The 27,458-nt window shown below is 32.6% G+C and overlaps 1 protein-coding gene across 4 annotated transcripts in view; it reads left to right on the top strand.

Moving 5' to 3' along the window:
• The window catches only part of dnc (phosphodiesterase dunce), a 760,818-nt gene that overhangs the window by 276,258 nt on the left and 457,102 nt on the right, over positions 1-27,458 (top strand). For 3 of the 4 annotated variants that reach the window (XM_072526397.1, XM_072526398.1, XM_072526399.1), the window contains exon 2: positions 2,897-3,814. The exons of the other annotated variant lie outside the window; for it this stretch is intronic. In XM_072526397.1, coding sequence (XP_072382498.1) covers positions 3,042-3,814 — 773 coding nt within the window. In that variant the 5' untranslated portion in view covers positions 2,897-3,041. The remainder of the gene's footprint in view (positions 1-2,896; positions 3,815-27,458) is intronic. 4 annotated transcript variants of the gene reach the window in all.

The raw sequence follows: 27,458 nt of genomic DNA, 5'->3' as shown, positions 1-27,458 counted from the left end.
CAGGGTGGTCCTTAAGTAACTGTACAAACAGAAACCGTACATTCTGCACTTGGAAATATTATGATTTAAGCCAACTTGCTTTAATAAAATGTTGATATTAAGAAAGATACAGGGTGTTAAAGTGGAAATTAAAATTTTTATTTTTCGCTATAACTTTTACGTTTGTGAATATTTTTGGACAAAAATTTACAGTTGGATGCTTTTAGGTAGGATAAATTTTAATTTTATACACACTTTAATGTAACTAATACAGGGCGCCACATGTGTGACATAAATTTGTTACTTTTTTGTTATTTAAGTTAGCTCTATTTGTGTTAAGAAATATTAAAGATACATTATTTTTACAAAGAAAAGGTATACTCGTTAGTAACCTGAAAATTTAACCGTTTTCGAGATAATCGCATTTTATAAGTCAGCTGAATAATAATTCTTAGTTTGATATTTATGGGGTAAAGCACTGAATACCTGTAGATAAGCATGATTCATAGTTTATTCTTATTAAAACAACTCAAAGATGATAATGTAACATCACAAAATGCTTTGTTATGGGTGCTAAATGTCTTATTGGAGAAAAGATTCTTCATCTTCTTTAGGTGCCGTGTCCGTATTCAGACGTTCGCCGTCATCATGTTTACAATTTCCCTTTTAGCAGGGAGAACATACTTAGAATTTAGATAGATAAAACTTTTAGAAGGCAGTTAGAACATACTTAAATAAAACTTTTCTGAACGTCGCATTGGTCGTGGTAGTCATATTCCTTGGCAATATGGTGAGATATTGATATAATTATTTAATTCATAAAAAATTCTAAAAAAATACTTATTACTCATTGTTAATTGTTTACCCATTTTTATTAGGAAAATGGAAACTAGAGCACAGGTATTGAATAACACATATGTGTCTTGTTTTATAATACTTTTGCTACAATTCTAACCTTAAAGACTCAGCATTTTCACTATAATATCATCGTTGGCCTAATAACCGATATTGTTATAAATACAGTAAACACACAGGCAATTTAGTTCAGCATAATATTAGTTCGTTAGTAAATCATAATAGCCCATTTGTTCGAGATGTAATTATAGTTACTTGTAAGCTTTAACGTAATCATATAAATAAGTAATGTCATCGATAGGTTATTCCGTTTGTGTATATAAGTAACAAATGAACTAGATACATCACAGTTTAGTACATTATTTAACCTCTGCGACAAATAAGATGTAGTTCCATAATATACCATAAGATTTGGATATGTATCCAAAAGAATTCATCCATTATACATTATAGCCACCACGTAGCCCAGAATTTAATCCGCTTAATTTTGGTGTATGAGGTGCGTTAAAACAACGTGTCTATAAGAATCCCATAAACATTCGAAACCAACTATGGAAAGAAATAAATAGTGCAGCAGTTTCTTTAAAACCAATGATGCTATTTAATATGAGACGATATTTTATGGAATATATTGACAAATGAATTAAAGAAAATGGTGGACATATCGAACACTTACTTTGACAAAAGTTATGTTATTTAGTTTAACTATTTCTTAATTTGGTTTGTAAACAAAACGCTTTGATTATGACTATGACTTTAACATAAAACGTAAAATGTTTGATGTAAAATCCTATTATTCTGTTATTTTGTCAAATCCTATTATTAATTATCCTGCTGATATATTTATGGTATTTAATATTTCGTTAACTATTAACTTTAGTTAAAGTATTTTATACCAAAATTCAGAAATATTAATGTTTTTGTCTATTTTTTCTTCGTTGCCTGGAGTAATTGCCTTAAATCAGAATTATGCAGCTTTGTAAAATGCGATTATCTCGAAAACTATTGAGTTTTGAAGTTATTACCAAGTATACCTTTTTTTGTTAAACTAATGTATCTTTAATATTTTTTGTCCCAAATACAGGTAACTTAAAGAGCAAAAAAGTTAAGTGCAAATTTATACCACATATGTGGCATATGTGGCGCCCTCTATCACTTATATCAAAGTGCGCATCAAATTATAATTTCTCATATTTAAGAGTACGTAGTTGTAAATTTTTATACATAAATGTTTACAAACATGGAAGTTATAGCGAAAAATAAAATTTGAAATTTGCACTTTAACACCCTGTATCTTTCTTAATATTAATATTTTATTAAAGCAATTTGGCTTAAATCGTAATTTTTAAAGTGTAAAATCTGCTGTTTCTTTTTGTACAATTACTTAAGGACCACCCTGTATAAGTTAAGAGATAGTAGGTACTATAATTGGTGTATAATGTTATCTAGTTGTATGCAGAAGGATGCAGCATTAAAGTTGTTGGTTAGTTCTTGTGAAAAGATCACTCAATAAGATAATAAAATGTTTTTATAGAGATATAAATGTTTGGAGAACTTTATGTTTTATACCTCTTAATATTTTTATATCTAAGTTACTTTTTTTTTACTGTGCAAAATATCCTTTGATGATTAGCGAAATAGAGATTATTATCAAATTGTATAAAAATAATTTCTGCATCACCTTACGGTCAAATATAAAAATATCAACTTAAAATTAAATTATATCTTAACTTTATAAAAACATTAACATCATATCGTTTAGAATTATCTAATGCTAGTGTCGAAAAGATCAAAAGAGTCTTTTTGAAAAGATGTTTTGCTTATTTCAGTAATATATAGACTAAGAGTGGTTTTTCCAAGATTCACTAACAGAGTATTGTAAATAAATAATGTTAATATAATATAGTATAATATTATTAATATCAACAAATTAGGTCAATAACTCTGCTCGGTATATATTCAATTCCACTGTAAGTAGTTGTAAATGTTAACACTTTTATTATGCAAAGAAATAGTTATTGAGTCAATAAAAAAACTTAATCGCACACTTCTTCTTATTCAGATATGGCCTAAAGATAAAACAAAGTGAACTATATTTAATGCAGTTAGTCTTATGATAGACTAGCACAAGAACCATGGTATATATAAGTGTTTTGTGACAATAAATCACCATCCGTACTACATACAAACTCAATCGCCAACCCAAAATGGAGGAGGATGACGAAGACACCTCCTCTTTATCAAAAGCTCCATCCACAGTTACGCTAACACCACAAAACGTCCATTCTCTGTCCGACCCGAAACCAGAACAGAAAGAACAAAAAATACCACAATGCCACATCATAACGCAACAAGCTAGCGGCGATTCGAACGAGTCTGAATCTGAGTCGATATCAACGAAAGCGTCGCCTCGGTACTCATTATTATCTAAGAGTCCACATTCTAGCTCATCTCAAGAAGAATATGAGCCGGATACCAAATATAAAGGTCAATATTTATCCGCTTCAATGAGAACCTGCACTACTAAGAGCATGGAAAGCTTACGAGCGTCTCCCAAAGGTTTTCTATCATCGAGTGAACGCGATGTTAGAAGAATATATCTAGAAACTACAGAAACGAAATCCTTGGAAAGCATCGAACGAGAAATGAAACTTAAGAGACACGCAGTTAGTGGTGAAGCTTCTCTAGAAACGACTGGCAGCGAAGACACTTTTACAGCAGAAAGAAAACGAGTATTATGGTCTGGTAAAATGAGAATACCTCAACATCTTAGCTTACCACCGCCTACAGGTTATTTAAGTCTAAGTCCAGGTGATCGCAGACTTACAATTTTGTCACCACATTCTCCCCATAAGATGCCGGACTACTTTACTACAGGTACCTTGAAGTCGCGCAGAAAGAAAGCTGGAGTATTGCCTAAACTACTATTGCCCCGCAGCGATTCTGATATTAGCGAAGTATTTTCAGAGCAGGGACTTGAGTAAGTAATATTTAACAATTTTTTTTAATATTATACCGATTTCTCTATTCTAAAGTTGTGTTATGATCGACTATTTGTTTTTTTTTTTGCTTTTTTACTTTTTAAATATGTTATTTCATTATTTTGTATCGGTCAAAAGTTTTCTCACATTTGTTATTTTTATTTAAGCTCATAGTTTCAAATAATTTTAATATTGGCATCCACGTCGTTTTCGGATATTCTGTATTTTATACCGGACCTGCTTTTCTATCTTTGTGTGTTGTTTATTTCGTCATTGAAGAGAGCTCAAGTTTGTGGAAGTTATTTTTTCTAGATAATAGTTTAATATGCATTGCGCACCCTTATTGTGTTAAATAAGTTATTTTTTAAAACATTATTCTACTCACATTTCAAAGTTTAGTACATATTAATATTTTTAAAATTGAAATTTTTCTTCGTAAGGCTTCTAGGCGCTGTATAAGAGAAAACATATGTATATGACAATATTACATATTATAGTTACGTGTTCCAGTCAAAAAGTAATCCATTGTTCTGCAAAACGGGTTCAGAAATACTTTAAAACTATCTATCAATCTAACAAAGTTCATCAAAACATTTCAACACATCTTTTATATATCCCATGTCTATCAGAAAGGAAAATCAAGGAAAACAAAAAAAGCAGTAGAATATTTGGGACGAAAGATATCTATTTTTTCCTTCTGAAAAGAAGTGAAAGAAGAAATTGTTAACATCCTATTCACATTAAGACCTGTCGAATATAGCTCATAGAACAGTTATAATGGCTTATCTGATTTATACACAAATATCACAACGTATGTGATTCTCACTCTACGTATAGGAATGTAATGAACTGCACTTGTTGAATGTTTTGCCTGCAATTCTGCCTAAATGCACCCTAGCTTAAATCGGCGATCCAATTTAACCGAACCAAATTTTTTTAAATCGTAATAAAAATGCAGGGTCGCATAAAAGTTATTGCGTTTTAAATTAAATAAAATTAAAATCAATAAAAGTTTTTTTGATCGTTACAACTGATGTACTAACTCTGTTTACTACCTCCTTCCAACGCTACGCTTTCCTAAAATCTTTCCGTTCATGATATTTTGTAAAAGCTATTATTTTTTTCTTTTATCACGTGAGCAAGCTATAGGCTATTGATTAGGTACTTTAAAAAGGAAGTACAACGTTAAAGTGGTTTTATTGTTTTGTGTGGTTAATGGACTCCCAAATATCAACAAACCTCAGAGTGTTGCCATTTAAAGGGGTGAATTTTTGAGAAACGGGTGAATTTGTCCTTATACACTAGGGTACATTTGGGTGAATTCTATGCAGTTTTCGTACATAGACATCTACAGAAAAGTTGTTCACAATTAATTTTTCTATCGAAATGGCATCTTTTAAGGTTACCATTTTTGTTTAAAAAAATATATTCAAAAAACAAAGCAAAAATTATAAAAATACACGCGATTTTTCTTTTATGACCCATTACTTTTTTTCACGAGGGTATAAATATAGGCATGGCTTTACAGAAAAAAAAACTGTCATTTTCGTCGCAACCCAGTCGCACTCTTTCCTTGTACATTTACGTATACAGTGATGAGTGTCTTACCACCCGGCAAAATAGCGGAAAGGATAGAAGACAGATTAAGTTGTGAGATGGTACGAGATAAAGCTAATTTTTAGACGTGGCTATTTTACTTCAGTCATAATTATACGGATGACCTCGAAAATATTTTATTTTAATAATTTTTGATGTTAGAATAAATGATTGAATAAATTATAGTATATATTATAGTAAAAGATATATTATAGTAAAAACATTAATAAGTAGCGATTTTAAATTATAAATCTTTAAGTTTATTTAATAATAAAAATAACTCAACTGAAATATTGGACTAAACTAAAGGTAAGTATGTTCGATCCAACAATCGTTCGAAACAACAAAGTAAGTATTTATGTCCGTAAACAATTATTGTATGTGGAATTGGTATAATAGTTAGAGACGTGGTCTATTGACAAGAAGATTGGGGTTCAATTCACACTAAGGATAAAATTTTTATTTTACTCAATCAAAAAATAATAGAAAATATGATACATATTAGGCAACAAGTTTTCGAAAAACTCATTATTTACAATTATTTATTCTTATTCCAATGTTATAAAATAGAAATACAAAATAATTCAAATTCAATTCCAGTCTTACAGTCTTCAGTTGTGAATGCAAAATAATCCTGTGAATCTCAGTGTTAATAACAATTCCTGTGTACAGGTAGATTTACAGTTCTCTGTCCTCTGTACAGTTTATTTTTGTAGAATTTTTACTTATTTAAACATTCTTTAAACGTTCTTTTAATTTTGAAGAATTTTTACTTTATTTTCGAAGTACAACGATACTGTTTTTTCAATAAGATATTTATGTTTAACTTTAAACACTTCTAATACTAGTAACGAGTGACATAAATGTTTAGTGATTGAAAGCAAAACGATCCCTGCATAATTTCAAATTATTAAAAAAAAAGAAAACCACAATGTGGGTTTTGAACTCTAATCGTTTGCGACGTCTGTGTCGCAGTGTCGAATTCTTACCATTAATCCACGAAGGATTGATAATTATTCTGTGACAAGAGTGTATAAAACTTCTCAAATCATAATAGAAATTATTCTTGGTTAATAATTTAAAACTTTAGATTAAATAATCACTATTAATTAAATTATTTTATTCACATTTTTGCTTTATTGTGGTCAATCATTTTTTACCTTATGCCAAATTAAAAATGGAAATACGTCACACAAACGACGTTACACATAATAATTATGACCGAGGTGATTTAGCTCGAATCTAACGTCTAAAGGTGTGAGACTATCGATAGTGGTAATGTAATGTAATGTAAATTATAGGTTTCTACCGATTATTTCCCACCTCTACGAGTTTCATCTCTTTTTATTTCACAAGGTAACTGTGTTTTCTATCTCTTACGTTAAAAAGCCGGGCGGTAAGACACTAATCACTGTATACAAATCGTTACAATCGTCACAATTTGACGAACCATATCTTGATTACCGTTAGGCACCGTTAAAATGGGTTTTAAAGATGAAGAGTGCAGCTTTCGTACGCAATTTTTGCATTTTGCCGTAAATAGCAAAAATCTTTAAAAGTAGAAAACTTTAACCAACCGTATCTTACTTAAAATTAGTTCTAAAACCTTCTACTATAGCCATTTGTAAGGTAATTGATTTTTGTTTCAATTAAATGTACCACTGTACATACTTAGTAGAAAACAGTTATAGAACAATGTTTGTGAAAAAATAGATAAAATGGCCAAAAAAATGTTGTGAGTGGCGAACTTTGAAAAATGGTGTCTGGGATACTGTAAACTCAAAATACTTTTATCAAACGCCATTTTAAGGAAAAAAGATAAACGATTTTTTTGTAGAGCAATGCCTATACCTTTATCCTCTTAGAGCAAAAGTATGGGGTAAAAAAGCCCATTTTAGCCCTATTTTTTTTAACATAATCAATAGCCTACTCTTGCAGTTTTCGTTTCTATATTTTATTGCTCAGTTCTTTTTATTTTCAAAGTCTTCGCAAGACTTCTTCAGTTAAGGCACATCTCGAAAACTTCCGCTTTTCTGATTATCGCTTTAGTTATAGTAGCTGCCTCTATGCCATATCGAAGGATACTTAATATCTATCATCCAAGCATGCGCATTTTTATGTTGACACTCAAAGTTTTATTGCAAAAAATTTAATTATCGTGATGACTATACTAGGGATGAGCAATGACATAGTTTCGCGATGCTTTCTCCATCGCAGTCTAAATGCCAATAAAATTTATAGTATCCAACTGTAGACCGATCCAGCATCATTTCCCTTAAGCTCTATCTTATAATAATACTCATGTTGCTGCTGCCCGACATCAGAGTAGGATATGCAAACAGAAACTTTGGTAATTAGGTGGAAGAATGATTCTATGACTTAAGTTCTCCCAGGTATAAGGAGATTGGGTGATAATTATGACTTAGTGGGCAGGGTCGCATCCCTAAAGTAGATATATCTTCTACTGGGAAAGTAAAAGAGTATTTACCCGCTACCCTTAGTTATAAAGTTAACCGCTAGTTAAATATTAATATATCTTTGAAAATATATTTGTTACATTAGTTACCATTATTAACTTTTTAAATTATTCTTTTTGTTTCAGGTAAGTGTTCTTGAATTTTTATTGAGCCAAAGGACGTAAGTATTAAAAATATTTTAAGTATACACGGTGGGTCAAATTTATTTGAAAACCATGTTGATCTTAAACAACTTTTTTAGTTTAGTTCCGATTTTGATGTAATTTTAAACCTATATTGATAACGAATATTTAAAGTAAAATTTACAAGACTAGCGAAAAAACTAAAGAAGGGTCTAAGTAGAAGTCATTTTTATAAATGCTTACTTTTAAAGTCATTGCAAAAGACTCTCTATTAATATTTAAATTCAGAAATTAGTAGTACTATTAATCCCATAAGATACTAAATAGCCGGAAAGATCACCCTTGACATTCTGAAAGTGCGTACCAGTATTTTTATTAAATTTATTTTTTTATTCAAAAGTTAATACAATTTTTTAAAATAAATTAAACAACTTACAATTAATTAACTAAATTTATTATGGATGTGTCCCCCATGGTTATTTACTACAGCTTGCAGTCGTAGAAGCCACTATCCAATTGATCGGTTAATAATTTCTTGGTCGAATTGTTGCGACGAATACGTTGCTCACAACAATTTCCAGCAGACATTAATGTGGTTAGTTTTGTGTTGTCATTATTAAAAATGGTTTACCTATTAATTAAAGATAAAGTTTTAATAACTCTAGCCTCTAGCCAATCGTTTCTTGACCGTAGTTTCAATGAACACAGCGCATTTCATGAGTTGCCTTAGTTGTCCAGCTGGGGTAAGCTTTAGCTAATGTTCTAACGCAGCACCTTCAGTGAATGGAGTTCTTAATGTTGTTGGATTCGCTTGGGTTTGTTGTTGCTAGGCCTACAGCTGATTATTGTACAGTGATGATTATCATCAAGTCCAGCACATACCTACTGACAGGTTCAGTTTCTGTTCCACGGAACTTACCACTGCTACTCTTTTGGAATTGAAAGACTGACAAAAACTCCCACAGGTTGTTATTATTATTATTACCTTTAGATTTAAGCTATAAGTCTCTCACCCTTTAAGGTAAGAAGTCACCCATTTCAGATACCTTCGTTATCAAAGGGGTTAAGCTCTGGTTTTTTATTTATTATATATTATAATCCAGATTTAAGCCATATGGCTTTTACTCACTCTAAGAGGAAAATTCACTAATCCCAGATAACTACAGATTTCTGTTTCTGGCAACAAAATAAGATTAACATGATGGTCGCCAAAATTCACAGAAAAAAAAAGAAAGTTAAAAAAGCTAAGCAAAGGACTACAATATGTACTGGGCATGTGTAGATGAGACTTAGTTCACAGGAATAATGCTTCTATATTGGAGCAGTTGCAAATCAACAAAATACCAAAGATACAAAGATACACATATAATAAACTATTTCGGAACAGTTATTTTAAATTATACCAAACTAAAATAAATATTTCCCGCTGTAACTAAAAGAAAAATTTTGGTGGTTATTTTCGTTCATATATATATATATATATATATATATTTCTATATATATATATATATATATATATATATATATAGATATATATATATATATATATATATATATATATATATATATATATATATATATATATATATATATATATATATATATTTATATATACATTATATATTGTTTCCAAAAAATTTAACAATAATTTCTTTTAAGTGATTCATCTTGGTTATTGTTTGATGGTTTATTACGAATTTTGTTAGTTGTATATAAAGGCGGACTCCCACTACTCCTGTCTCTACTCGTGTATTTAGCAAATATTTGTTACTTACTGCCTATTTGCCACTGCCTATATTTACCATGTACTGGATTGTTGACTCGGGCATTACTTGTAAAATGTACTTGTATTTGCTACTTGCGAAGTCCCGTTGGTTATCGTTAAAAATGCCGCGAATCAAGGGAGTCATGATGGAAACAAAATAAACACTGAAGGCCCAGAAACAAAAAAAGCTGTTGCCAAGTACCTTATTATTGACGTACTTATCAAATACACGAGTTGTATGAGCGCCGTATTTGAAATGGAGTTTAAACCTTGGATAATTTGTCAAACACCCAAATATTGGCCCACTTGCCAAATACACGAGTAGTGGGGTCCGCCTTAATTCGAATATTTGTTAAAATTTGGTTAATGACAAAGCTCCTGTCTTTTTATGTTTATTTTCTACCGAATTCGGTTTTCTTAAAAAGTGGCTAATAGGTTTTTTATCTCTTCACTAATCACCCAGTGGGTGAGAACAGGGATCGTGTGTTTAAATAAGCATATCCCGTAAAAATATTTAAGGTTTCTTTTATGTCTTTGAACTCTGTAACTTATTCTAATAAGGGGCATAATATTTTTTTCCTTCTTCTGAAGGTGCCTATTGTGATTAGGAACAATATTTTATTACAATTAGAAACTTGACGCGATATTATTTTTCAGACTGCCTTCAACAATTAAAATTTCTATATATATATATATATATATATATATATCAAACAGCCGTTATCCTGGAATCTCTCGAAGCCCACGGATGTTGACCCTTGAATTGTCTTGAACCTTCTTTGATCTTCGGTCGCCAACGAATTTATTCGACCCTTTTTCTGGAGACTTCCAATCGCAGTATCGCAAGAGGGGACCCATTTGAATATTACCTGCTAAAAAATACTTGTTAGAAAAAGATGTTTACAGTTAAATATGAATCATAATTTTATCGTAACAATTCATTTAAGCCATTTATTTAGTTGCATGTAATTTTTTAAAGTTTAATGAAAAGGTCCGTAACTCAATAAAAACTGTTTTTTGAAAAAAGTGATAAAAGGCAAAATTTTTTTAAAAATAATGTGTTTCCCGTAAACGACGATCAATGGTCAGAAATAATCGTCTATCGGGTGTATTTCGATTGGGGTATTTTACTGCATAACGCCTTGCGGCTGCTGCACTATTTCCTTGACATTCACCTACGATATTCCCGATAGTTTATTGAAATCATAATTTAATCTGATCCAATTTATCCAAAGTTAAATGCATATCTGCCATTTCCTGAAATGTGTAGGCCATTGTAATATCAAAATTTTTAATAATAATCTTATTTACACAATAAATGATAGCTTCAAATTATTGACTATTATTGATGGAACTGTTTGTAATAATTATTGTATCCGTAGAAACTAATTGTAATTTTAAGGTCAACTAGGAAAAAACTAGTTTTTCGAAAAAGTGATGAGGCAAAAAAGTTTTAAAAATAATCTGTTAAAATAATGATGCCACAAAATTTATTTGATTTTAACGTACTCAAAAGTTTGGGGAGATTTAGGGCTACACGCCCCCCTTAAAATTTTTCTGTGCGCTTAGATGTTGTTGTTTCTTTTTTATGAAAAATGCTTTCAGAAGAAGAAAGTAACGTGTCCATTTTTATTACAAAATATCAAGTAGTTTGGGAGATAATGCAAAAAAACAATTTTTATTTTGTAACTTCAAAGGGCTTTAACTTTTTTTGTGTACACTTTTGTACTAAGGTAAGTTGGATTCAATCAATTTATTTTTATCCCCGGAACACGCGATTTAACTTATGACATACCTTTTTGAAACACCCTGTATAATAAAGTATTATACTTCGAAATATTGTTGGTTTATTTTATTTCAAATTGAAGATTGTTCATGTCGCCATTACCTTTACCATTGATCAGACTACTTCAGACAAATGTAATTAATAGAGTTTCAATTGATATAATGGTTTCAGTAGAATGACAATTTATCGATTACATTATACTCTATCCTGGTAGGTATCAACTAAGTTACGATATTCTCTCAGGAATGTTGCCATGTGAGAATGAAAACAGTTGGTAAAGGATGTTTGGTATTATTTAGTAAATTATGTTACACTTGCCTCTGGATATTTGAGATTAAACATGATACACATCAAGAGAGGGTATTTATATAAAAATAGATACAGAGAGACGTAATTTTCCTTTAACATATATGTTATACAAATGGATGTTATACATATATGTTATATATTTCCCTTTATCGTATTTTTTAATATATCCAATACACTATATTTTACATTTAATTTCTTTCCAATTTTTATTTTTTTTTCTTTCGATTCGTACGTGTTACGTTATAAAAAAAAAGTTCGATGAATATTTTTACGTTATAAAAGAAAGGCTCAGTCATTTGAGATTTAAAGATCACATCGTCCTTATAGCCGATCGTATGGATGATGCCATAATAATGTTAAAAATTATATCACGTTTTCTTGGAAATCGGACTAAAGATTAATATGAACAAGACGCAAATAATGACTAATCTGGTGCTAAATCGAAATATTGCTGTTGATGGAAGGGATATTATGCAGACTACATCATATAAGTACTTCTTCATCTTTTTCCTCTTTATAAGCAATCGACGACACGGACCTCCTCCATTCTGCTTATGTGGTTATTCCATTCTTTTTTTTTTATTTTGTGTCCATTCATTTATACACTGTACGTTACATTTTCTTCTAATATATTTACTTCTCTTTCGATCTCTCAGCGTATTTCCTGTAATTCTTCTTAGTAGTCTTTGTGTTGTTGCTGTGTCCGGTCTTGTTTCTGAGGCATATGTTTATAAATGCTTGACTTTCAGTGTTAATGTGTCTGTTTTGCAATATAGTGTTATTAAGGCATCCTGTTAGTCCATTTTATTTTTGTATTTGATCTCTCACTTCTTTGTCCAGGTCTCCATAGCTACACAGTGTAATTCCCAGGTATGTTATTTCCATTCCTTGCTCAATACCGATGCCATCAATTTCTATTTTACCTCTGGCTGGTTCTGTGCTGACTACTATTGTTTTAGTTTTCTGAGATGACATTGTCATATTAAATTCTTTTGCTCTTATGTTAAATATGTTATTCAGTCTTTGCAGACTATCTTCTTCTTGGGCTATCAATATTGCGTCGTCTGCGTCAGAGTTTTTATTTCTTTGTTTTCCATGCCGTATCCTCTTCCTTTTTTAACGCTTGTGATGATTTTATCTATGATCAAATTGAAGAACATGAGGCTCAATGAATCCCCTTGTCTTATTCAGCTGCCTATTTCTATAGGTTCTGTAAGTTGTCTATCTATTCTGACTTCTATTTTGTTGTTTTGGTAGATGCTTTCGGTAGTTTTTATAATATGTAAGGAAACTTTTCTATTATACAGAAGATGAACTACATCTTTACGAATTACAGTCTTACTCTGTCAAACTCCTACATTAAGTCAATAAGACACAGAAATGTTGGTCTATTATACCCTAGTGATTTCTCAATAATTTGCTATATTGCTAATACTGCATCTGTACACGATCTTCCACTACTAAAACCCTGTTGTTCATCTGCTAAACGTATCCTATGATTTATTAGCACTTGTAAAATTTTAGTTATAAGTATTAGCGTGGTATTTAACTCTGTAGCGTAGTGTTTATACCTTTGTATTTTTCTGGCTGTTTTTTATCTCCTTTTTTGAATAGTACAATTAGTTCGCTCGTTCTCCATTCTTCCGGTTCTCCATTTTATTGTGTTTTATAATTTTATTAATTAATGTTGTTAATTTTTCTGTCATTGCTGCTTCAAAATATTTCAGTAATTCATTTGGTATTCCGTCTTTACCTGCTGCTTTTCTGTTCTTCAGGTTTTCAAGTATTTTCCGAACGTCCTGTACATTTATATTTTGGTTCACATGTATTTCAGGTAAGCTTTTTTCTTTTCTCTACATTTTTTCTTCACTTCTGTACAACACCATGGAGTTCTTTGCCGTGGAAACAATTTATTTTATTTATATTTCTTTTGCCAAGAACTTCCTTGGTCGAGGTTAAGATATTAGATTTTTGCCCAGCTTTATTCGACTCCATCACTTTTTGTGATATATGTGTTTCTGCTTTTTTCGTTTATTCTTTTTTGGAATAGGTATCTTGTGGAGTCATCCTGTAAGCTTTCGACTTTTATATTTGTGGTGTATTCTGGTATTTTGTTATCACATATATGTGCTTTCTTTCAGATTTTGCACAATACCAATTTATAATCACTTTCTATTTCATGTCCTAAGTACTAAATGTATAAGTACTTATGACATGAAATTCGGTTGGGCAGAGATAACCAGGGATTCCCATGTAGAAACATGGGAATAACGGTGGAAGAAAACAAGCTATATACACTTTTCTTTGCGGATGACCAGGTAGTAATTGCCGAAGACAGCTACGATCTTAGCTATATGGTAAGAAAACTGCAAGAAGAATATGAGGTGGCAGGTCTAAACATGAATATGACAAAATGTGAATATCTCTCAGTGGGAACAGATGAAATATGTGACCTAGTCTTGGAAGACGACAAAATCAAAGGCGTGCAATCCTGCAAATATTTGGGGGTCATTTTCAACAAGAAGGGAAATAGCGCAGATGAAATCAGGGAAAGAATAAACAAGGGCAGAGCAGCGACCCGTGCCTTAAACTCTCTTCTCTGGCAAAAAACAATTCGACGAGAAACCAAAAAACACATTTACGGTAGTATAGTCCAAAGTATTACACTTTACGGTTCGGAAGTATGGGACGTCACCAAAGCTAATAGAAACAAACTTATGACGACAGAAATGGATTATCTGAGACGAAGCTGCGGTAGATCAAAACTGGAGAGAGTTAGAAACGAACAAATAAGAAACGAAATGAAAATGGAGAGAAATATCAATAATGAGATAGAAAGAAAACAATTAATCTGGTTCGGACATGTTAAAAGAATGCCAGAGTACAGATGGCCTAGGAGAGTACTGGAATGGATCCCTCCTGAAAGAAGAAAGAGAGGACGACCACGGAGAAGTTGGCGCAACGATATTGATGAAGCAATGGCGGCAAGAGACCTAGAAGAGGCAACTGCATATGACAGAAAAAGATGGAAATTGGGGGCGGAGAAGCGGCGACAGCCGTAATAAATCCGTTATTATATATATATATATATATATATATATATATATATATATATATATATATATATATATATATATATATATATATATATATAGAGAGAGAGAGAGAGAGAGAGAGAGAGATAACCAGACATGTGAGCTCCCACGTCGCATAGGATTAGCCTGGGCAGCGTTTGGTAAATTAAACTATGTATTTAAATCGGATCTGCCCATATGCCTCAAAAAGAAAGCCTTTGACCAATGTGTGTTACCTGTAGTCACATATGGAGAGGAAACATTAAAACTCATAAAAAGGGTAGTGAATCAGATTCGCGTGACTCAGAGGCCTATGGGGTGCCTGATGCTATGTGTCTCTCTGAGAGACCGAATCCCAAAAAAAGAAATACGTCGCAGAACAAAAATAACATACGACATCGAAAAAATCGCATCGCTAAAATAGAATTGGTAGATCACGTCGCCAAATTATCAGACAACCGATGGACAAAACTAGAGTAGAGACCAAGACAAGAAGCAATACGGAGCAGAGGATGCCCACCAACTAGATGGACCGACGACCTGAAGCGTGTACAAGACAGAGAAAGAAGGAAAGAGTTGAGGGAGACCTATGTTCAGCAGTGGATGCATACAAGTTGATGATAATAATGATAATAAAAAAATACTTTATTCGTAATTTTTAAGAATACTCAAACTCTACTAAAACTCAACACTCCGACTACTAAAAATTTACTTATTTGAGAACACTTAATCTTCAAGGAGAATATTCTCTTAGGTAAATAGCTTCTTCCTTTCAGTGATTTGAAAAGGAATCCACCAACCAATAAATATTCTTTATGGATACTAGGTATTCGTTTATTAACCTGTGAATACTTAGAGGTATTTAAATGCGTAATTGATATTAAGAAACAAAAAAAAGAAAGAATATTTATGGTTAATGGATCACCCGTGAACAAAATACATCGTGGGGTAAAATAATTGTTATATCATAAAAATAAAACAATATACCTTAAAAAATCGAACAATTTGTTACCAAAATTTTATATTTCAGTATATCTAAAATATAAAAGAAATAAAGGAATATATGAGAATAGAAATTTACACTCTTAAAATAAATTCTGTGTCATCCTTCTCAGCAAAAAATCGTATGTAATAAACGTTATAGACATAAAAATACATATTTATTTGCCGCAACCCTTGTTATTCTAAACGATCGGAAATATTGTCGATACTTATGCTTCTGACAGCAATAAAAGGGCTCAACTCTCAAAACCAAATTGCCGCGTCATATATCTTGTTACTCTTTGTAGTGTTTAACTTCGTTTTTGAGGTTAATTTTATGAAAGATGGGAGAACTTTGTAAAAGCCGAAGTATTGCCATCACTGTGCCGACGTGTGTGTGCTCACAAAGGCCCACCCAAGAGAGCTAATTCTCTAATCAATATCTAACTTTGAAGCGTCCGTCCTTTATTCGATGTACATATATACCTACCTGTAGGATACGCACAGGCTAAATTTGTAGCACGTACAGTAAATTAGGTTAAAAAAATTGATCAAATTTAGATATTGTAAAAGCCATTATGCAAGGCCTGTGGTTGTTTGTTGACGGCTAGCTTAGGTGCGCATTATAACATCAAAGTGCAAGTGTGTAAATGTAGTATGTACATATATTTTATACTGTTTAGAGCAGTGGTTCCCAAACTTTTAATCTCGCGTACCACACACGAAATTATAAATTAGTAGCGTACCACTGAACTGTGGTAATCTTTGAAAAACCTTGAAAATGGTAAAGTAATAAAAACTGCAACAACTGTTTATGACAACATTATTATTTATTAATTATAGGAAAAAATACAATATACTCAGTGCGAAAAATGATGCTGCATGTTCGAGACAAGAGAGGAAATATCTGGCTCAGTTGTACTTAAGTTCAGGCGCAAATTGGTGTCTATGTTAAGCTTGTTACGATATTTATTTTTTATTATCAACATAGCAGAAAATCAATCTACAGAATTAGAAACAGTAATGCTTTTCTGGACAGTGATGGATATTCATTTTTAACTTTTAGCCAAAATTCACACAGCTCTTCTTTGTTGAATTCCACTTGCAAAGCTCCATCGCAAGATAACTCTATCAGAGATTCCTTTTCATTTACACTTAAATTTTCACGAACACTATCCAGATCCGAAACGAATGGGTTCCTTATCCAATTGAACTCCGAATAATCTTCTTTAAAATATTCTTCAAATATTTCAACGATCATTTGGCTGTGATTTTTGATGTTATTGATCACAATTTCACTCACTGTAAGTTCATTTTCAGTTATAAAATTTTCTAAATTAGGAAAAGATTCTCATTTGACACGCTCTTTTCAATCATTTGAAATTTTTTGATAAATGCTTTTATTTTGTCATTTACTGAAAATCTATTTGTACATCTACCTTGCAAACTCAGATTTAAGTCGTTGGTGCGATTCAAAAGGGTCTGATAAGTAAGCCAATGACATAAGCCAGTGTTCGTCTGTCAGTCGATTGCGTAATTCAAAATCAGTCCCCATCAGGAACAGCTGCACCTCAGAACGTAACTGGAACAATCTGTTCAGCATTTTGCCTCGCGAAAGCCATCTAACCTCTGTATGTAGCAGCAACTGAATATGGTTACTGCCCATTTCGGAACACAAGTTTGAAAATAAACGAGAGTTAAGTGCCCGAGATTTAATAAAATTTACCACCTTGATTGCATCTTGGAGAACATTTTTAAATTGTTCGGGCATTCGTTTTACTGGTAACGCTTGTCTGTGTATACTGCAGTGCATAAAAGTACAATTCTTAGCAACAGATTTTACTTTTGTGGCTACACCTCCGAATCTACCTGTATAGTTCGAGCGCCATCAGAGCAGAAGCCAACGCAATTCATCCAGTCAAGTCCATTTTCAACAAAGAATTCATCCAGTTTGTTGAAAATTTCATCCGCTGTAGTTCGTGTTGATAACGGCTCACAGAATAAATAATCTTCCTTAATTGTTTTATTTTCATGTATATACCGCACGTAAACCATAAGTTGAGCATAGTTAGTTACATCTGTACTCTCATCAAGTTGTATCGAAAAGAAATCGCTATTTTTTACATGATTGATGACTTTATTTTTATCATTTGATGCCCTACTGTCGATCCTACGTTGAACGGTATTATTGGACAGTGATATCAGTTCTAGCTTTTTAGCTGACGCCTCACCCAACATACAGGTAATCATATCTTTTGCTGCAGGTAACAACACCTCTTCGCCAATTGTGTGAGCTTTTCCTGACTTTGCAATTCTTAGACTAACTAAGAATGATGCCTCTACTGATTTTTCGGTACTACCAGTAAATGAAGACATGACTTTCTTAGTGCTTTTCATTTCTTTTAATTTTCGGGTAAAAAAATCCTTCGGTTTGCTTACTAATGTAGAATGTTTTGTGTTAAAATGACGATTCAGTAATGAGGGTTTCATACTTTGATTTGATAAAATTTCAAAGCAGATGACACACTGAGGGCGTGGCTCATTATTTACATCCGTCACCGTAAATCCAATATTTATGTATTCTGGGTCAAATTTTCTAGTAATTTTTCGAATTTTAGTAGGTATTTTATCTTCTTGAATTACCGCACAATCTGGCTCCGAAGTGGTACTCGATGGTAAAGAATTTTTAACATCATCTTGAATCACTGCACAATTTAATTCTTGAGATGAACTTGGTGGTACATTATTTTGAGCACAAGGTCTTTTTACACTACTAAGCCACTTATCCATGTTAATTCAAATATATTAAACTTGACTTAAAACAAATTAGATAGGTAATTTGACGAATGCTAGCTGATTGGACGTGCGTGCGGACGCTCGATAGCTTTGTCACTGTTTGAAAGATGCGCTGGCCAGCAAAATAGGCGGAGCTTAATGCAAACTAGACGCGACGGCGCCCCCACGCGCCGTGGGATTATTAACTCAGTAAATTTTACTGTGTATGTCCTATGGCTGCTTGCGTACCACCTTAATAATCGTCGCGTACCACTGGTGGTACGCGTACCACAGTAAGGGAATCGCTGGTTTAGAGGCTTAAGTTTTAATATTTGATTTAAACTAAATAAATGAAAGTATGTTAAGCGAATAATCGTAATCTGAACAAGTAATAAATAAGCGAGTTATGAATGTCGAGATATTTAGAAGAATGGGCAAAAATAAGAAAGTTTTATACGTTTCAACTTGCTTCAAGTCATAATGCAAGGGAAATTAAATATATAATAAATCCAAATAGAGGACGAAGTTGAACAACTTGAGAGGCTGGTTTGGATGTAGTTCCGTTAACTTCCTCAGGGAGGCGGTATCAAAGGTGCGAATTACCAGGATGATTGCCAAATTTAGTTAATTTTGTAGGAAAGTATTAAATATTGTAACGTTTTTCTATGGGTGCTAAAGTTAAGTAAATCACAACGTCGTTTAACTAACTTTATTTAACTCCAAACACTCACCCAATTACAAGGTACTGAATTTAACTGAATAGGCACTTTTAAATGGCTTAATATTTAATATTTTCCTTTTTGGTGTCTTTAAATATTTAAATTATGAAAATAATAACTGTTGTAGTACTTTGGCAGCATTCCAGCCCAGTTGTAACTAGATTTACGAATATCAAATTTATTGCGTGAAACACATCTAAACTTCAACAGTATACGTAAGCTGACAACATATCAAAATATTTTTCAATAACAACTTAATTTAATGTTAGTTGTTTAATGTGTGTTATTCTTAATTAAACTTTTCTGAAATGTTTTGCCACTATAATAACCTACTTATTTATAATCTTGCTTAAAGGAACGTGAATGTTAAATTGTTAATTTACCAGAGTAAGGCATGCTTGTGCAAGTTAGTTTGAACAACAAAAATACAGTTTCATAGAAAGGAAAATATTTAAAAGTAATGTCATTACAGAAATATGTGAAAAGAACAATAGGCTTTTGTCCATTTAGTATAGTTTTAATGTCAGAGAAATTGTTTTCAGAATGACATTAAACTGATAATTTTTCGACTGTTCTAACAACCATTCAAATTTCGTCATTTTGTGTCATGTGGAACAATTTCACCCAATCATGTCAACATTAGACTGATAATTGCACTCAGTGCAATTTTCAATCCCTATGACAACACGATCGAGTTTGACAACTTCATCCAAATAAATTTCAAAATGTCACATTTTGAAAAGAACACCACAACAAGATTATAAATATTATGCGTGGTAATAGATCTTCTATAGTAGAGAACAGCAACGAATCTAATGTTAACTTAAATTTTAATAATTGTACTTTCACTAACTGTACTTTTAATAAATAAATGTTTCGTTATGTTGAGTTATGATTTTTTTTTTCGAAAAATTATCCGCCGAATATCCCTCGGACATTGATGAATGCCTCATAATTTAATGACCAATTTCTCAAGCTCGTTGCTCGTACCAAGGAACGAGCTTTCGATTGTCATGAAATTACCTCGTCTGTTATCAATGTCCTAGGGATATTACTACTGAATATTTTTGTAAAAATTTTCATAATTTGTATTCAGAAAATTATATCTTATATAACACAGATATTTCAGATGTGATATTTGAGTGTAGTAATCAATTGTACAATACACGGTCCATTTCCTGTAAAAGACATAATTAATTAGAAAGTAAAATTAATGTTTGGTTACAATAGTTTTACAATTATTTGAAAAATTCTATGTAGTTAGAGATTCTGTAGTTAAGCTTCCGCTTAACTCCGCTCAGACTTAAAGTAAGCTTTTGTTCAAACCTATAGCTGAAGATGTAATATCATACATTCCATGATTGACTTAACAAACAAATAATACGTCTTATAGCATATGCCTACTTGCATCCCACTTAAATTAGGATTTGTCTGGATGACATAAGGATATGGTATAAGTGATAAACCTTATTTTCATTTCAACTTTACTCATAACTTTTTGGTCTCTTTGTCAGTAACTCCCGTTTCAAGGTTTTAATTAATGTTCTTGTGATGTACGGAATGCATTAACTATTTACGCCTGCACTTAATATACATAAATTTCCTCAAATATTTGTTAAAGGCTGAAGACTGCTTCATAAAAAAATCCCCTTTTAACAAGCCTGCATTTTGGAGTTCCACGTGTTTACATTTACGTGGGCACACATAAATAGCACCGTGGGAGGTAGTAGCTCTTTACTTTCGGTTCAATTGCTTTGATAATGATGATGATAATACGATGTACTTCAGTAAATGTAGGAGAATGTAAATCGAACGTTTGATGTATTCAAGAATTTTATTTGCAGCTGTCGCATTAAACAGAACAGTATAAAAGGATACATTTTATTGATAATTGTTTTTCCAGTAAAAATACGTATTTTAGTATGATAATTATCATTATAGTATAATCAATACATTAAATAATAAATCCTACAAGTATTAATGCTGTTTATTGTAAAATAACAAAAAAAGGTAGGAAAAAGAGTTTTGTAATTTTTAGAGTTTAGAATTATGAGATGATGCTTAAAAAGCTTAATTTTGTTTAGTATTCATTTAGGACATATACGTCATGGTTCTATTATTGAAGTTACTTAACATTGAATTACCTGAGCCAGTATATAAAATACACCATTGCCCTCTGATGGCTGGACAGTTAGTTGGTTTATGGACAATTTCCGTAGTACTTTACAGTTTGGTGAATAAAATACTTAGCGCGAGTAGTTACCTAAGTAATATTAAGTGCTGTTTAGGGACTTTTATTTGTCCATTAACTTTGACTTTCTCAAACAATAAATATTTAGCGAGATAATTCAAACTGCAGACTGAGATCATCAAAGACAATAAAGGACCTACCTTAATAAACCCAAAAGGTATCTCAGCTAAGTGAAAACATTATTGCGAAATACTATTCTGTAACGACGAGCCAGGCAATAATACACAGAAAAGAAATTATGAAAAAGAACCGTAAATACTGATATCAGAAATTAAGATGGCGAGAAGAAAGCTAAAATTCAGAAAAGTAGGAGAGGAAGATAGGAAGGTGGAATAATAGTTTAGTTACTCAAAGAAATATGAGAGGTAGGGATTGACGTAATGCTTAGAATCTGCATCGAAATTCAGAATACCAGAAAGTGGTAAAATCTGAAGTAAGCTTACTGTTATTCCCATATGTAAACAGTTTTATCGACATATTTACTTATTACGTAACCATTACCATAAAGTAGCATTAATATTGTCGCCAGAGTGGACCAATCACAGTAAATATTGTCACTCTGGCCTCCCAATTACAACTAGTTTTAATATTTTAATCTATAATTGTATTGGCCCTCCGACGGAAGATCGCTGCGCATATGCAACTAGGAAATGCATAAAAACAGCGTATGTTACTATAGGGAGTTTGTGATTTTGGCAAGAATTAACCCATATCTGCTCTCTAGGTGCTCTGCAGAGGGCTTCAACCAGTGCAATCGAAGTTTCCTCTGAATTTCTGTCCCAATTTGGTGGGTTGGGTAATTTATTACAATAAATCACAGTTAGTAGAAAAGTTCAAGTAAAAGAGTCTAAGGACGAGTGGGGAGCATAGCCCCGTGAAGGGGGCTCCAATATAGAAACTATGAACAAGGCAGACTAGACTGCCTTGGCTTGGTTCGTTATCTCGATAGTCTTTGCTTTTGGTTGGATTTTCTCTTTGTTTGTGTTTTGTTGTCCTGTTTAGGTTTTTCACCTCTGCAGGACGTGGTTTGTTTTTTTTTGTTGTATTGGCTTTTGTCGCTGCATTGGTTCTACTGGTTAATTGCTTCGTTGGATATGTCCGGCGGAAGAGAATCCTGGGCAATCAGAGGTGAAAGGGTTGTTGAGCTAAAACGGTCTTTTTCAGAATTTTATTAGTGAAAAATATGGTTATACATTGACTGAAATTAATAAGTATATAATTTAATTTAATTAATAAGTATATAAATTGTGAATCGCGTGAGGGCAGCTGTGGTTGTATCCTCTACATTAGACAGGTATCATTGTGCAGTGGGATCGGGAAACTACAGAAAACTGATCCCACCGTGTCTAGCAACATCAAAGTGAGCATTTACTGATTATTACGGCGATAAAAGAGAGAAGTTACCTTCAGGGTGCCGATGTAGTCATCAGGGAGTTCGTTGCTAGCAAGGGCCAGTAATTTAGTGGGTAGGAAAGGGACTTTGGGTTTAGGTCGTCTTTTTAATACATTGCCGAATACATTGCCTTGGCTTTTTGGCTTGGAAAATGCACCCTTTTTATATATTTTTCTTTCGTATCGATATGTGCATTTCGAAGTCAATTGGCCAATCGTAAATTGTATAAAAGATAAAAGGCGGGGTGATGCGCATCGACGTGCTTATTGAGCCACAGACTAGGTCACACGATGACACGTACCTTCCAATTGGATATTCGGGCTAGTTTTTAATCTTGAGACCAGCAAGATCTATTTTGGCTGAGTAGCTCCTTTATAAAACTCGCGTTTTATTTCTCACCTATACCAAACTTCATCGAACTGCTATAATTCGTCACGAATAACAGTTCCATATCTCTTGTTGAGATAAATACAAGGTCTCAGAGCTTTGATATTATCACCACAATCAGAAGTGTGAGAAACCGGAATTTTGTTTGTTCGACTATCCTTTTTTCGAGATAAAGAAAAGTCTAAAAACGGACCTAGAATTATCTCACAAAGATTATCAAACAGCTCGAGTAGAACACTTTACTGTTCAGACAGATATTGGTTTGAAATAGATAAAAGTCGGATCGACGTAAAACTATTTCATATATTGTCGAACTGCCACAATATTCCGATAGATCACCGACGGTTGGGGATAAATAAATGCCCGAGCGGACTTTGAATTATTCCCATAATTGGTGAAAGTGGTGAAGCAGCCCGCTGCCGCTAAAACATTCGTTCGAAATAAGTAAAGGTCCGAACTGACTTTTAATTACTAGAACTGACTATATAAGTACGTAAAGGTCCGGAAGGGAATTAAAATTATTCCGCAATCAGTGACCAGTCGAAGAGTCTACACTCTGCCGGTATTCGTACGCATTGAGAAGAGTAATCTCGATTATACATCGAGGCCTGAGGAACTGACATCCCTGTTAACAATCAGAGTTCCTTCTGTGCATAAAATAAACCTTCATGTAAGATATATATAATTAAATGTAAGAAATTTCGAACTGATAAAGTACTCTACATTGCCAGTAGCACCCTGTTGACAACAGATTTCCCGGTGAACCTCTCTTCGGTAAATCGAAAACATATTACTTCTCAAATAACCCGGAATAATATAATAATAATATACATATATATAGACATATATATATATATATATATATATATATATATATATATATATATATATATGTGTGTATATTATATATATATATATATTATTATATATATATATATATATATATATATATATATATATATATATACATATATATAATAATAACTCTGGAACAGAAGAACCTTTGTTTGTCCTCACGAATGGTGGCTGGAAATCATCTTGGAACTGCATGCAATATAGAGGATGATCCAACCTTACGACAATATCCTATGCGAGCAAAGTAGTCCTCACCGTCATCAATGAAAGACCAATCAATTCTCTTGCCACACATTCCATAAGACCAATGCGGATTCGTCTCAGGTAGGGGAACAAGATTCTTAATTATTCTTAATATTCGTCAAATTATATAAAGTACTTCTAAGAGTTTAAAAAATAAATCTATTTGTGCTTTAATCGATATTCGCCCTCTCTTTCGTGGTCGCCTCATACCCAGGTTTGGTGGTGTTCATTCTCCTCCGCGATCCCCAGATTTATTCATCTGCAATTATATTCTATGGGGATACTTAAAATCTCGTGTACATGAGCACAAGCCCCAAACTCTGTTCGATTTGAAGGAGGCAATTCACGTGGAAGTCATCCAAGTTGAAAGAACGATGTTGGAGAGGGTCTACGTGAACTTTCAAGAACGCCTCATGAAATGCACAGTCGAAAATGGTCACCACATGACTGATGTAACTTTCCACATTTAATTGTGATAAATGCTATTTAATTGTGAATCCGAATCCGTCAATAAATTTGTTTTTGAGTAAAAATTACCAATTTTGTGATTTTTTAAAAGTGCTGGACTCTGCACGAGCATATAATATATAAAATGGTACAAACAACATTAATAAAACTGAGCTTATTACAAACATGAAAAAGACACCCTCTTTAATAAAAATAGAACAAGAAAAAGTCAAACAGTAAAAAAGTTTAAATACCTTGGAGAGCTTATTACACGTGATGGTTCAGAGAATACTACTATTGAAAGTAGAAATTAAAAGGTACATGTTACCTGTGCAAAGACCTATACAAAAGCAGAAGCTTTAAAGCTTTAAAGCTCTTTAAAGTCAGGAGTCTTTCACTATAAAACAGTGATCAGGCAGTCGCGTCAGCCCTATATGCAACCCAATATTTAAATATGGTAAAGAAAAGGCCATTACGTAAACTTGAACTAAGAGATTTTGAGAAAAATCTTAGGACCAATCAAAGAATTCCACCGAAGACACAATCATGGGTTATATGAAAACTTGGAAAACATTGTTACATGTCAAAACGAAGAATGATATTGTATGGTCACCTTACAAGTATGAATCCTCAAATATTTACTCATCGCATTCACTTTCAATCTTAAGATCATCATCGTATTCAAAATGGGAAGTCAGGTTATAAACAATTTGCAACAAGCGGAAATTCCACCTGGTGACCTTCAGGATCGTCAAGAAGTCAGAGATAAGATGATATCTACTAAGAACCTTATCCCAGCTCCTCGTCCCGCTAGCAAGTGGTTTGAAGAGGAATAAATGAGACATTCCATTAAAATGAAAGCCTACCGGCAGAGGAGGACAATTGAGTCATGGGACAGACAAAAAATCTTCGTGGTACTTAGCAGTTCGAAACGGCTGCAAAAAAATGATACGAATATAATATATTTGACGGAATACACAGGTATACTAGAGGCACTGCATCTTAAAAATTCTTAAATTGTCATAATCAGTTATAGTAAAAGCGCTCTGTCAAAATTATAATATCTGCAAACGTCTTCCAAAATAAATTACATTGTTTTGGAGGTAGTAAGAGCAATTGAAAAATTATCTGTCGAATTAAAAATAAATTTATTATGAGTCAAAGGACATGTGATATACGACCCTTGCAGAGACAGCGTGACAAACGAATAAAGGGGCAGATACAATAACGAGCTAGAGTCTCTATTCGGAAAAGAAAATCTAGTCAGATATATAAAGGCCAATAGACTCAGATGGGCAGGGCATGTGATACGCAGTAACGACAATCGCCTTATAAACAATGTGTTTTCGGAAAGGCCAGAGGGAAAGAAGGTCTGTAGGGCGGCCTAGAGAAAGGTAGAAAGATGCAGTCAAAGAAGATCTAGAGAAAATTGGATTGCGACAATGGGAATTACTGGCACAGGACCGACAAACATAGAAGGCAATAGTAAACACGGCAAAGACTCACGAAGAGTTGTAGCGCCATTGATGATGACGATGATGATGACATAAATTAGCTAAATAAGCCCGTAATTATAAAAGAAAATACAAAAATTATAAACTTACACCAAAATAAATTAAAATAATAGTAAACAAATTATGCAGCATAAGAAAGCCAAAAAGTATATAATATAAGCAAGTTCAATATACAAAACGTTTTTGCAAGGACAACTCTTTCTAAAGCTCTGTATTTCCATCATATCTGCATATAATACAATTTAAAGAAAACTCATAATACCAATGTCGATAAATAACACATACATTCAATAATTTAACATGTATGTTATCATCTGAAACTAATAATACAAAACTAATTAACATCATAATAGGAACTAAAATGAATGTACTATAAATGTAAAACTTTGTGTTTTACCTAACTCAATCCCTCCTCCTTAACGTGGTCGAGTCTAAATTTGTTTAAATAGCCCTAAAGAAAGACTGTTAGGTGACATAAATATATTTCTCAATAATCTATCCTTATTCACGGTCCGCGCGTAAAGTATGGAAACATAAATATATCTATGAAATCCCGTATGATATAGTAACACAATATTGTGTGTGTGAGGTTTGAATATTGATTGCGAAATAGAAAAGACTTTCCTAATCGTTTCCGGAGCGGAGAAATTGGTGCTCTCTTCTGGAATTCTGTCTTTCAGTTTTTGGACAGTCTGTGGTCTATTTACATACATTTTGCATATTAAATAACCCAATAAAAATAAGTTGGAGGTTTCAAATCCGGGAATCTTGCTGACCATTCGATAGCCCTTCTTTTTCTAATCCAATGATTTGCAAATGTTTTGTCGAGAAACTCACGTACGCCTCAAAGATAATGGGGAGGTGCTACATCTTGCTGAAAGCAAATTGATCTATTCACTAAATGAGGATTAATATTATCAGGAAAGAGTCTGGTCTTCTGAAATTAACT

This window comes from Diabrotica undecimpunctata, chromosome 3 (genome assembly GCF_040954645.1).
Source record: "Diabrotica undecimpunctata isolate CICGRU chromosome 3, icDiaUnde3, whole genome shotgun sequence".
NCBI classification, from domain to species: domain Eukaryota; kingdom Metazoa; phylum Arthropoda; class Insecta; order Coleoptera; family Chrysomelidae; genus Diabrotica; species Diabrotica undecimpunctata.
This window is presented reverse-complemented; position numbering and strand designations above follow the sequence as displayed.